Source organism: Thunnus thynnus, chromosome 6, assembly GCF_963924715.1.
Source record: "Thunnus thynnus chromosome 6, fThuThy2.1, whole genome shotgun sequence".
Taxonomy (NCBI): Eukaryota; Metazoa; Chordata; class Actinopteri; order Scombriformes; family Scombridae; genus Thunnus; species Thunnus thynnus.
Window position 1 is genome coordinate 3,129,906 of NC_089522.1, and position 11,159 is coordinate 3,141,064.

At 43.0% G+C, this 11,159-nt stretch overlaps 1 protein-coding gene across 1 annotated transcript; it reads left to right on the top strand.

Annotated features, from left to right (window-relative positions):
* The first annotated feature begins 1,891 nt into the window (after nucleotides 1-1,891).
* Nucleotides 1,892-10,898, top strand: nsfl1c (NSFL1 (p97) cofactor (p47)). Its single transcript, XM_067591307.1, has 9 exons — nucleotides 1,892-2,049; nucleotides 2,810-2,910; nucleotides 3,079-3,156; nucleotides 5,914-6,079; nucleotides 6,215-6,310; nucleotides 8,354-8,463; nucleotides 8,659-8,796; nucleotides 9,253-9,423; nucleotides 9,682-10,898. The coding sequence occupies exons 1-9, from the start codon at nucleotides 1,948-1,950 to the stop codon at nucleotides 9,842-9,844; spliced, it is 1,125 nt and encodes a 374-aa protein (XP_067447408.1). The 5' UTR covers nucleotides 1,892-1,947; the 3' UTR covers nucleotides 9,845-10,898.
* Nucleotides 10,899-11,159: the final 261 nt, after the last annotated feature.

An 11,159-nucleotide genomic window follows, 5' to 3' on the forward strand; every position in this document is an offset into this window, starting at 1 on the left:
TCGGGTTCATTGAATCAGTTTCTGGCTCTGTCTTTTCTGTCTGTGTAATGCTTTTTGACGTGTCTACGGGCTTCAGACACTTCTGGCGTTGGGATTAACGTCTGCTGACATGTCAGTGTCCACTGTCTGCTTCTAACCTTTTCTAACTGTGGACCGGTGATAACATTACACTATAACAACATCAGCCTCAAAAGTCATGGGAAGATAAATGCATGAACATATGTACACATACATCAGCACACACACAAGGCCTCAGGGTTTCCTGAGGTGACATTCACTGCTGTCAAACCATCATCTGAGTTATGACTAACTCTCACTGTGACTCTTGTGTTTGTCCGTTCTCCTTACTTACCGTACTGGTGTGTCAGGTGTTAGGTAGTGCACAATACTTATTTCTGGTTTGTTACAGTTGCCTTTAGTGCTTTATTTGTCATGTTTCTTTCCAGTTTTTCTCAGTACACACTTTGTCTTACTCTGAATGCACCAGTCTGTGGGTTTCAACGTCTTCTCCTTCTTCTGCTATTTGCTTCAACCCCTAATGCCATTATCTCCTGTGTCTCTTTCTCACTCTTGCCCTGTATCTGGGTGCTGTTGCCTCATCAAACGGACTCTGAAGCTAAAACATCCAAAAGGGGAAACAATATATGATCACTGCTATTTAAACCTCCTCAGTGTAATACACTGCGTTTTTTCTGTTTTCATTTTTGTTCTTTGTGTGCATCTGAGAAAAGATGGGGGTGGTGCTTCAAGTGGTGAGGTGACAACATGGTTTTCTCACTTTGCTACAGATTAATTAGCCTTGAAGATCAAACAACCAACAGTCAACACGTGAAAAAACCCATCAACCCTTCTCCCCCCAGAAACAATTAAGATGCTCTCAATCTGTCTAGTACTTATTGCTTCATGCCATCTGACCACCATGCCATCAGGCACCTTATCGGGGGTACAAAGGTACCTCCCATGGGAATATTCTCTCCATCTGTTTATCATACTGAAATCAGAGTTACATGTTTACTGGAACAGTGCTGTCAGAGGTACGGCGTCTCACACTTCAATCAGCATCTGTTTCACGGTGGACTTGCACAAGGAGCCAAACTAGAGATAGAAGCTGGAGAGTGTGATAAAATGCAGATTAAGATCAGACTGCTGTGTTAGAAGCTCTGTGGTTTCACACGGAGGTGTCAAATCTTGATGACATGAGATAGGATCAGATTAATAAAACAAGATGAGATAAAAACCATAATAATGTCTATGAGCAGCATGAGACTCAAAGAGAAATAACCTATAAATCAAGAATCATTAGAGAAAACAGACTAGATAGTAAAGGTAGATAATACAACTATGAATAAAATGAATATATTTTTGATCAAAAGGATATGCAGCATAACTTGCTATCCAGAATTTTAAACAATATCAACCGTACATAGCTGAAGCAAAGGTGCTAAACAGTCTTATTGGTTATTACATAATTTGGTTGTGATAAAAAGCTAAAGAAAATGGCACTTTACCATCCCTTGTGTAAAACATATGAACAGAATAAAAAAGTATAAATATAAAACATCATGCACCCACAGGCAATTACAGTATTACTCTTGACTCCTGGCTCAAAACCTAAATCTTTGTTTCGCACAGACAATGCTTGTGAGTGATTGTAGTTTTTGTAACCCGTGGATACATTACCATCTAGTGGTTCAAATAATGTTGGCAGCGAGGCAAATCGTGATTAACAACAAGAAACTGTCGACTATTAAATCGAAACAGAGTCCCGAATACTATTTCAAAAAACAATTCTCTGCATTATTAAACCATAGTCGTGTCGTTTTAAGAAGTTTATTTTCGTCTCTGTTGCTGTGGTCCTTGGCTCGTTTGGGACCAGATAGGAACCAACATCTGTTGCTTGTTTCCTCAGGTGGAGGCGGACGAGTCGTTGAAGGAGCAAAAATCAAAATGGCGAGCCAAGAGGAGTCTGTAAGGGAGTTTGTCGCTGTTACTGATGTGGACGAGGAGAGAGCCCGATTCTTCCTGGAGTCCGCCGGCTGGAATCTGCAGGTGCGTCTCGTCTGGGCTGAGCCGTACAGCCGCGGCGGGCAGTAGAAAAGAAACAGCGGTGATATGACAATGTGTCAGACGAATAGCTTCCCGGCTAACGTTAGCCCGTGTTGCCGGTAATTTGTGCAAGTCACCCTTTGACAATGGCGTAACTGCATTCTGTCACCAGCAACACGGCTGGTGTGCAGTTAGTTAGCTGGTACAGCCACAGTTACAAGAGGGTCAATATCTGTGTGTCTCATTACGAAGCAGGTCTGCCATGAGTCCATTGAGCGGTGCTAGTTAGTGTTAGCCTGTAACGATACCTGGCAAAGGCATCAGTGGTAAGCTAATGCTGCAGTATCTGTTGAAGCATATGACGGAGCTAGACTGGTGGGGCATAAAAGCACATTTTATCTTTCTTTATTTGTGGAGTCCTGCACATAGATAAAATTGAACTGAATTCAAGAGTTTTGTCACTCGACTAGCACCTCCGTTATTAAAAAAGAGAAAGTAAATGTAACGTAAACCTACACTCTCTGGTCTGTGACATCAAAAGGGTTAGGGGCAGAAATATAACGTATAGAACAAAGTTGTATCGCTCGAGGCTGAGCCGTTGACCGGTTAGCAGTACCTTCTAATAATAATAATAATAATAATAATGATAATAATAATAATTATAGCAATAATAATAACGCAGATAATAGTAATTATTACGGTGATAGACTGTCTGTCAGGGTCTTCTTGTGACATTGTCTGATAAAATTTAACTCTTCCCTAGCTTGCACTTGCCAGTTTCTTTGAGGATGGCGCTGATGACGACATAGTGACGCTTCCTCAACCTGAGGGAGGCTCCTCAGTGTCCCGGTCAGCAGGGCCAAGGTAATGTTTACAACCAGCCACTGCTTTTATTTACACCACACGTCATTCTGATCACTCACTTCTAGGCTTCTTCTTCTTCTTCAGTACAGCAAACAATCAAGTGCCATATTTCTATCATTGTGCAACATGCAAATTGATCTGTCAACCTTATTTTTCCCTCTTCATCAGTTCCCAGCCCAGAGTGACCTCCTTCAGAGATTTGATGCATGAGGCAGAGGAAGAGAGTGATGAGGAGGAAGGCCAAAGGTAAGTTTAATTCTGCTCATTTATCTTAAGCTCTTAAGTCAGTCCCTTTAAAGGAAAACTGAGGCATTTTTCAACCTGGACCCTATTTTCCCATCTTTTTGTGTCCAAGTGACTTATGGGGACAATGATTTTTGAAATTGGTCCAGTATTGACCGAGAGCGCTTCAGCCAGCAGCTGTGAAACAGGCTGCAATGTAATCCTTTGGGGCAATAGCACCCCGTCAATGTACATCCACTAAAAGTGCTTGTTTTTACCACTGACGGGCTCAGAGTGTTTGTGTCTGACAACATTATGGAAAGGACCATATAGAGAAATGAAATGTTTTTCTGTGTCTTTCATTTGATTCCATCTGTTTGTTATTGTGTCTAACCGAGTCTCGCTCAAGGAGAAGTCTCGCTCTGGAATTGAAGTTGAGTTGTTGTCGAAATCAGCTAAATATTCAGCCATGACTTTGAAAATCCTTTAGATAATACTAAGCTCTGTACTCCACAACAACAAATTCCTCCCGGCGCTCCTCTCTCTAACCCTGTCACGGCTTAATATTTAGCTGATTTCGACAACGACTCAACTCTCACAAGAGTTTAGAACAAGACTTCTTGAGCGAGACTTGGTTGAAAAATACCAAAGTTTCCCTTTAACAGTGCCAAAGCTGTCTTTGGGTTGTTTTGGAAGTAGTTGAAAGCTACCTATCCCTTTATGATCCCTTTTGACTGTTGAACTGATCCCCACACAGGAGATATTTGTCTGTTTTTTTTCAGAGTCAGTTATAGAAAAGTGTACATAATCCATACAGGGAATCGGATGTAGTGACACATCAAGGACACATCAGACTAGACCAGGATAAAAATGGACTGAAAGACAAGTTGATAAATGAAGTCCCTTCCCAGTCGATTGTGTGTGTTGTCACAGTAGCCTTTCTTGTTCTCCTAAAGCTGCTGAAATGTCTATCTGTCTGAGCTGTGCTTCCACATAGTGTTTGGATGATAGAAAGTCACACCTAGCGGCTGTGATTCCAGAATGCACCAAACTATTTTTGGTCTCACCTCATTCACTGTGAGCTTGTCGTGCTTTTCTGCTGCGTCAACAGATTCTGCTGCTGGGGCAGTGCAGTGGTTTGGTTGTGAAGGGACTGTGTGAGGTTACTAATGTTTGTATTAACAGTCTGTCAGTAAGAAACTAAAAAAAACTTGTCATCTACGGTCAGTTTTAACATCAGTTTTGCCAAGCATGATGGCTTTAATGTTAACTATGTGACTGACAGTAAGCAGAGTGATGCAAGGCAGCGGTGAAATTGGAATCATCGACATGTAGCACAGTGATTAAACAGCAATGATGACAAATCCAAATGTAGGGTTCATGTTTATTGTAGCTCAGGTGATTTTTGAGTCTGTTCACATTGGTTTTTCTGATGTCTTTAAAGAAACTACACACCCAAACTCTGCTAGCTCCCTCCCTCCCCGGCATATTTAAAAAAAAAAAAATGCAGCAGAGGACTGGACAGGACAACGACTGTAGGGGGTGTGGCCTTGTAGCTACGTAGTGTGTGTGACACGGGAGGTAAGGGTACACAGACTGACCACCACTCAGTGCAGCATGAATAGCCGCAGCAATGTAGAGCTGGTAGTCTGAGCTAACGTGCCATGAGCAGCAGCTGCTGTCAGACTCTCAGTGTCCATGCAGAGAATCCGCTGGAGCTTTGACAGTCGCTAGAAGCACATTCATGACCCTTGGTAAAGGTTTCTGCTGCGGCACCTTTTGTTGTAGCTGAGCTAGCACCTCTGCTACGAGAGGCTCTCCAGTGTGTTTGTGTCTGTCATGGAGTGTCAGTAGCCGTAAGGGGAATTAACATTCAACGGTCGCCTCTATCGTCAGCATTGGCCATGCAAGGCATGTTGAGCTATTTTCAACCAATGAAATGCCGATTTTTTTTATGAATTTGGTGTCAATATCATCATTAGCATTGATGTGTTTCAACACAGTGCAGTCATATCATTTAGTTCCTCTTTAACGGTGCCGTAGGGTTGGAACTCTCACCATCTGATTCAGAATTAATTTTCCATTCACAACCGATTCTCGATTGAATTAACAGAGTGTGTGAGAGAACAAAGCTTTTTCATTATGAAAGTTAAATGCATTAATGAATGAATGCATTTGGAAGCATCTTACAGTCTTCTGCCTGTATGAGAAGAATGAACTGAATATATGAAGTATTCAAAACATACGCCACCTTGATCTCACAAAGGTAATTATTTAGTCATTACAGCGAGTTTGCACCCAAACACTTGCCTTTTTTTTGAAGATGGACTACAAGACAACCTGTGTGCACTGTACACTGTTCGGGTGCCTTTTCATGTAGCGTTATTAATTGACATTTAAAAAACTGAATTTTGGCATTTATGAATCGACTCTGGATTGCGATTCTTATGTGAATCTGTTTTTTTTTCACTCACCTCTAAAAGGCTTCTTTACAATGTCTCACATGAAAGATGATAATGGTGAGAGAAACGTGAGAGTAGTGCAGATGATGATGATGTCTCTTCACCACACCTCACGTCAGTTTTTGTTGTTTACATCGTAAGCTCTAAAATTCACCTGACGTTTATCAAATCATCTGATCATGCCTCAAAACTGATATTATGCAGTTGTTATTGTCGTCTATAGGTGCCTATAGTTCCCTCTGAGTGTCTACTGTGTTACCTTGTGGCATCTTTTTCTAGTCTTTCATCTGTAGTCACACCCTGCTCTGTCTCCCTCCAGGTTTTTTGCTGGAGGATCAGAGCGCAGCGGGCAGCAGATCGTTGGACCTCCCAAGAAGAAGAGCTCCAATGAAGTGGTGGAAGATCTGTTCAAGGGGGCCAGAGAACATGGAGCTGTGCCTCTGGACCGGAGTGGGAGAGGGCCAGGAGAGCCCAGCAAAGCCAGGGTAAAGCAAAGAACCACATTGTTGTCCTGTTACTTCATATCAGACTTTTTCTCTGTTCATAATCATAATTCACCTTCCTCTTGGTGATCCAGGTTGTTTTTCATGTAGTTTTGATTGTCTCTGCTCATCACTCAGGCCTTTGTTGGTGGAGGATACAGGCTAGGAGCAGCTCCTGAGGAGGAGTCAGCCTATGTGGCCGGAGAGAGGCAAGGCTCCAACACCCAGCAGGATGTGAGTAGGCCAACACCCACCAAGTCAACAGTTGTACTATCAGATACCAAGTGTGGCATTAAGTGTTAGTGGCCAACCATCACTCCCATTTTCTGAGGCGTTTCCTGCACCATTGGCAGTGGTCAAGCTCGCTCAGATTGTCGTGGAGCCAGACACAGCAAACACAGAACTTTTCATTCCTCATCTACAGTGCATACAGTTACAATGCTTAGAAGCTTTGTTTGTTGCCATGGTATTTGAAGTTGATCCAGAATCAACTTTTAGAGAAACGCAACTTGTAACGCTGTACAACCCTACCATGAGGGGAGGAAAAACATTACTAGGAAGAAGGGAGAACATTTCTACTCATTTGATGACAGTAAAAGTAAGGTTAGGCTTTGCTGACGGCTTCCTGACTCATTTTAAAAAAGGATGAGAGGAAAGAGAGAGAGAAGCAGTGGTCAAGTGAGCCAGAGAGTGGATGAGGAGAGCGAGCAATGGTAGCAAGAAAGCCGGTGAATGAAAGGAATAAATAAAACGTTATTTTCTAATTATTTTATGGCAATTACAAATAAACCCATATGTTGAACACTGTAAGCGGACCACTTGATTATTATAAGCAAATTATTTAAACAGTATTGTATAGGAATGGTTCTATCCCGAGCATTTTGATCCATATAAGCGGTTGATCACTGTAACTGTGTGTGTATTTAGATAGATAGATAGATAGATAGATAGATAGATAGATAGATAGAGGGGTGTAACTGTACAAAATATTGACGGTTCAGTATGTTTTTGGTACTGCAGGAAAAAAAAGAAAGGTAGAAAATAATATTTTGGTCTTTTGAAAAATGTAAACATCCATCAATGGCTCATTAACCAAAACTATTACTGAAACAGTTTAGTTGTGCTGCAGTGGAAAAGGAAAACAAGGAGTCAGGACACCTGCTGACCAGATCCACCTCCAGCAGCTACAATACAATCTTCAGTATTAATTATCTAATGATGTCATATAAATAATATACAGACGGGTGACAAATTCAAGGAAAAGCTGGTCCAGGTCTGAATGCTTGACCCCTACAGTGAGGGGATCTGGTGGCTCTGTTATGCTGTGGGGGGCATTTTGCTGGCATGGTTTGGGTCCACTTGTCCACTCAGAGGGAAGAGTCACTGCAAATCAACACAAAGTTGTTGTGAGTCATCACCTTTATCCTATGATGAAACATTTCTATCCTGATGGGAGTGGTCTCTTCCAGGATGACAATGCCCCAATTCACAGGACACGAGGGGTCACTGAATACTTTGATTAGGATGAAAATGATGTGAATCACATGCTGTGACCTTCACAGTCACCAGATCACAACCCTCTCTCTCGTTTGCCATTCTGACAGCAGCAACACTACGGGGTAACCTGGGTAACCAGGCTGCCTTGGCTAAGCCGGCTAGCATACATTCATGCTACAGCTAAGTGGTACCCTGCCAGAATCATTTTTATCCCAGTGGCGGTGGTCTGATAGGAAAAGGAGTGAGGAGAGTGAAGAGAGAGGCAGCAGGGCAGAGCGAGTCATAGTGCAGGTGCATTTTCCTCCTGGCTGCCTGTGTGTCGCTCATGCTGCCGGTTTTTATGTCAGTCTGCGTCAGCTCGTGCTGAAGCTGCTGCTGCTGCTTCTTCCGGCGGGTCCCCGTGCCGCATGCCTGCTTCCCTGTTCTCATCAACTGCATAAGCATGAGCTTCAACATAAGCTGACAAAATACCAGCAGCATGAGCAACGCTGAGGCAGCCAGCAGGGCGGAGAGTAGGAGAAGGCACCTGCACGGTGACTCGCTCTGCCCCGCTGCCTCCATCGTCTCTTCCTCTCTCTCTTCACTCTCCTCAACCCTCACTCCGAAGCTTCGAAGCCCACAGAAAAGTGAATGTAGTATAACGAATCATGTTCCAGGAGGCCTGCTGATTATTAATCCAATACTTTCAGTGAACACTCCGGACATTTATACCAGAGAGTAGTGGAATAACTTTCATATTTTTCATGACTAACGTATATACTGTGTGTGTGGGGGTGATAGGTACATGTGGTGCTGAAGCTTTGGAAGACAGGTTTCAGTCTGGATAACGGTGAACTCAGAAATTACAACGATCCTGGAAATGCCAACTTCCTGGAAGCAATCCGAAGGGGGTAAGAATAGTCATATAGCTTTATTATGAGTCCATGAAGACAAACTATGTCCTCTATGTTTAGATGTAAATATACTGTATATACAGGCCTTTTTGACTCTGAGATATTGTTAATGTCTGCTAGAACAGCACACATGAAGAGCCCTGATAACATGTGAAATAAGCCTGTGTTCACCAGTTGATTGTCAACCTGCAGGGAGATTCCCCTGGAGTTGAGGCAGCGCTCTCGAGGGGGCCAGGTCAACCTGGACATGGAGGACCACAGGGATGAGGAATTCAGCAAACCCAAGATGGCCTTCAAGGCCTTTGGAGGTGAAGGACAGAAGTTGGGAAGGTGAGATTGATCAGCAATCCAGAAAGCAGCAGCTGAATTCAGTGCATGGTCCAAATAAAGGCTGGTAAACCGGTCTTACTTGTTCTACATGGGAATGAATCTTCCTGCACGGGCTCATTCCAGTTAAATGACAGGTTTCTTTTTCATCATGTGACACCTTTTATTAAATTGAAACCATGAATTAAGAAATGAATGCATATGAATTCCTTCATTTGAGAGCAAGAATTATTAAAGGTACCCTGTGGAGTTTCTGTGGAGTGTTTTTTTAACACCATGATACCTCCTGGGCTCTCTGCAATAAATACAAATTTGATGGCTAATTTGTAAAACTTTCATATTCAATCCTCCTTCATTCCTTTTATAGACATCACTTTGTCCTTATATCTATCACAGTTCAACACATTATCTAATCACAGTAAATTTTAAGTTTTCCTCTGCTTCCTCTCTCTCTCTAAGTGCCACCCCAGAGCTGGTTTCAGCTCCAGCCACCTCCCAGCAGGACCAGGCAGCCAACGAGGCCCAAGCCACTGCCTCTGTGAACCTCGACCCCTCCCAGCCTGTCACTAACATCCAGATCCGTCTGGCAGACGGCGGCAGGCTGGTCCAAAAGTTCAACCATACCCACAGGTGATCCATTAGCTCTTCTCACACAAAAGATGTGACAGCCACACTTGTGTTTGCAGATATATGGAAACAGATCAAAATAAATGAAGCAAATCAGACAGGAGTTTACATGTGGTAACATCTGGTTCTTGCCTGGTACATCTGGTACATCTAGCCCTGCCCTGCCACCACCTATGTTTGACATGAAAACATATTGAAATGTTTCTTAGCCCAATGTATGAGCTTTTAAGTTCACGTTTCCCTTTGCTTCGTGTCCCTCAGGGTGTCTGACCTGCGGCAATTCGTGGTCACGGCCCGGCCCAGCATGGCTGCCAGAGAGTTCGTTCTCATGACGACCTTCCCCAACAAGGAGCTGTCGGATGAGAGCCAGACGCTGCAGCAGGCCAACCTCCTCAACGCTGTTATTGTCCAGCGGCTACAGTGAAGGGCCCTGGTGGTGTGGCTGAGCAACTGCAGCCCTGTGAAACCTGCTGCCCCTTCTGAGGGAAGAGAAACCATGGACTTGTGTATGGACTTCTAATTTCTGATTTTTGTTTTTCTAAAGTGAAACATAACATTCTGCTCCCCCAGACCCCCCCCCCCCCCCCCCTCCACTCTCCCCCTCCCTCCTCTGTGCTCTGTGACGGGCAGTAACGTGGAGGGAAAAACAACAGAATCTTCCAGAATGGAACAGAGTTCATTTAAGAGCTGTCGGAAAGCCTGTAGATGCTGGTGAATGGTGGTTGTGATGGGGATGTGTTTACCTGACAGCACAAGATGGTTGAACCAGAAAACACAGCATCAGGCCAGCTTTCTGAAGTTTGGTTGCAGTTTTGCTCACTAAACCTGGCTTTATTTGCCATTAACTTGCTCCCCCACTTTTCCTCTTCTATTAACCTTGATTCGGCCCTTTAGCCATGTTTACTGTCAGGTGCTGGGGCCTCACCAGATCAATGCAGCGACAGATTCCTAGTTTGTTTCTGTCTCAACAGCACAAAGCCGAACCACATAAGGAATAATAGTCTTATTAAGGTAAAAGTTCACGGTGATACTGTGGTTTTGTACAAGTTTCCATTTCTCTCCACATATTCCATTTGGAGTGAGAAGTGTAATGATAATAACAAAGCAACCTATACCAGTAGCCTTATGCTCCTCTATTCACCTCCGGAACCACAACAGTCCCTTTGTTCAAATGAAGATGGAATTATTTTTTTAAACTGCCTTTTTTTTTCTCTCTCTTCTTTTTCCTTTACAGATTGTAGGATCGTCCTAGTTAGACTGCAGGATTTTGATATTGTGTAACATTAAAAGTAGTTACACACGGCTTTATTACCAAACCAATGGTTGAACAAAAGAACATAGATTGTAAACACTGGTTTGTAGTAGTGAAAGTTGAATTCCTATGACACACTGACATCTTCTATGCATCCTGGGGCAACACGGAAATATGTTTGGACCTCTGGTAAAATAAATCCATTTTATGGTTGATGTATAAAGAATTTATGGTCTTGTGTTTTTCTTATAGCTGGGAAACAGATATGTAAGACTTCCAGTGACTTTTCTAAATGGAATATGTGGTGGTATCCAAATGTGTGTTAGTATTGCAGGGAGTACACCTGTATCATTATTCAGACCATTTGCATGAGCTTTACTGTTAATTATCCATCTGTTTGGGCAAAGACCAGATTTCAGAAAACTGGATTTCAAAAATCATTTTTCACTGTGAACAGTCGAAAGGCATCATCTGAGTGGTGTAGACT

Bases quoted from the DNA above. Each gene is read 5' to 3' on its own strand.
- nsfl1c (XM_067591307.1), top strand. From the start codon at position 1,948: ATGGCGAGCCAAGAGGAGTCTGTAAGGGAGTTTGTCGCTGTTACTGAT. The intron at 8,797-9,252 runs GTGAGATTGATC...TCTCTCTCTAAG, and splicing joins GAAGGACAGAAGTTGGGAAG to TGCCACCCCAGAGCTGGTTT. The intron at 9,424-9,681 runs GTGATCCATTAG...CGTGTCCCTCAG, and splicing joins AAGTTCAACCATACCCACAG to GGTGTCTGACCTGCGGCAAT.